The sequence below is a fragment of the Seriola lalandi genome, unplaced genomic scaffold (genome assembly GCF_002814215.2).
Source record: "Seriola lalandi dorsalis isolate HSWRI2012SDOR001 ecotype SW California unplaced genomic scaffold, Sedor1 jcf7180001980509, whole genome shotgun sequence".
NCBI classification, from domain to species: domain Eukaryota; kingdom Metazoa; phylum Chordata; class Actinopteri; order Carangiformes; family Carangidae; genus Seriola; species Seriola lalandi.
In genome coordinates this window covers 1-823 of record NW_019451175.1, presented here as the reverse complement: position 1 = coordinate 823, position 823 = coordinate 1, and the positions used below count along the sequence as shown (strand labels likewise).

At 45.4% G+C, this 823-nt stretch overlaps 1 protein-coding gene across 1 annotated transcript; it reads left to right on the top strand.

The window, feature by feature from the left end:
- The first annotated feature begins 130 nt into the window (after window positions 1-130).
- LOC111658804 (synaptic vesicle glycoprotein 2C-like) lies at window positions 131-807 on the top strand. The gene is made up of 2 exons (XM_023411471.2): window positions 131-223; window positions 423-807. The coding sequence occupies exons 1-2, from the start codon at window positions 133-135 to the stop codon at window positions 638-640; spliced, it is 309 nt and encodes a 102-aa protein (XP_023267239.2). The 5' UTR covers window positions 131-132; the 3' UTR covers window positions 641-807.
- The last annotated feature ends 16 nt before the right edge of the window (window positions 808-823 follow it).

The following is an 823-nucleotide window of genomic DNA, read 5'->3' as shown; positions in this document are numbered from 1 at the left end:
AGGTAGGGGAGATTGTGACCATATTTGCTGTAACTCAGCTGGTTGGCAGAGGCAAACAACCACGAGGCGGTAATTCTAGTTTATTTCATCCTGACTTTCCCTCCTGTATCTGCCCCTCTCCTGACAGTGTACATGGAGGGCTTCGCCATCGCTGCATCAAACCTGCCAGGCAACATCTTCACCATCCTGAGGATGGACAGCACAGGGGGAAAGGCTCTTCTGTGTGAGTCTGTTGTTTATAAAATGATTTATTTCATGGTTTAATTTGAAAAACTTTGAAAAACCTTCACTCCTTCTTCTTACTTGTAAGAAAAACTTCTGAGCACACTTCACTGTCACAGGAGAGGTCATGCAGCCACAACATGAATCGTTGCCCTTGATGTCTGATCTTAACCCTCTCCATCTTTTCTTCGTGTCTCCAGCCTTCAGCCTGGTGCTGTCCGGTCTGAGCGTCTTCTTCATCTATGTGGTCCAAACCAAAACCCAGAGTCTGGTCCTCTCCTGTGTCTTCAGCGGTGTGTCCGTGATCGCCTGGAACTCCCTGGATGTGTTGGGAACAGAGCTCTACCCAACGCAGCTGCGGTACCTCTTCTTAAAACTTAAACTTAAAAGAACAACAAGGTTCAGAAGAGCAGCTTAAATGTACCTGTGCAGCTTCTGACCAAGAAGAAGACTGCAAGTAAACAGGGATGTAAAGAATGTGGTTTCAGACCTCAAAAGAGAAAATCATCTTTGTTTCGTGATGCATTAAACATGTTTGTCAGACCTTCAGATTTCACACAGGGTTTTGATGAGTGACAGTGACTTTAAGAGAAAACCCTGC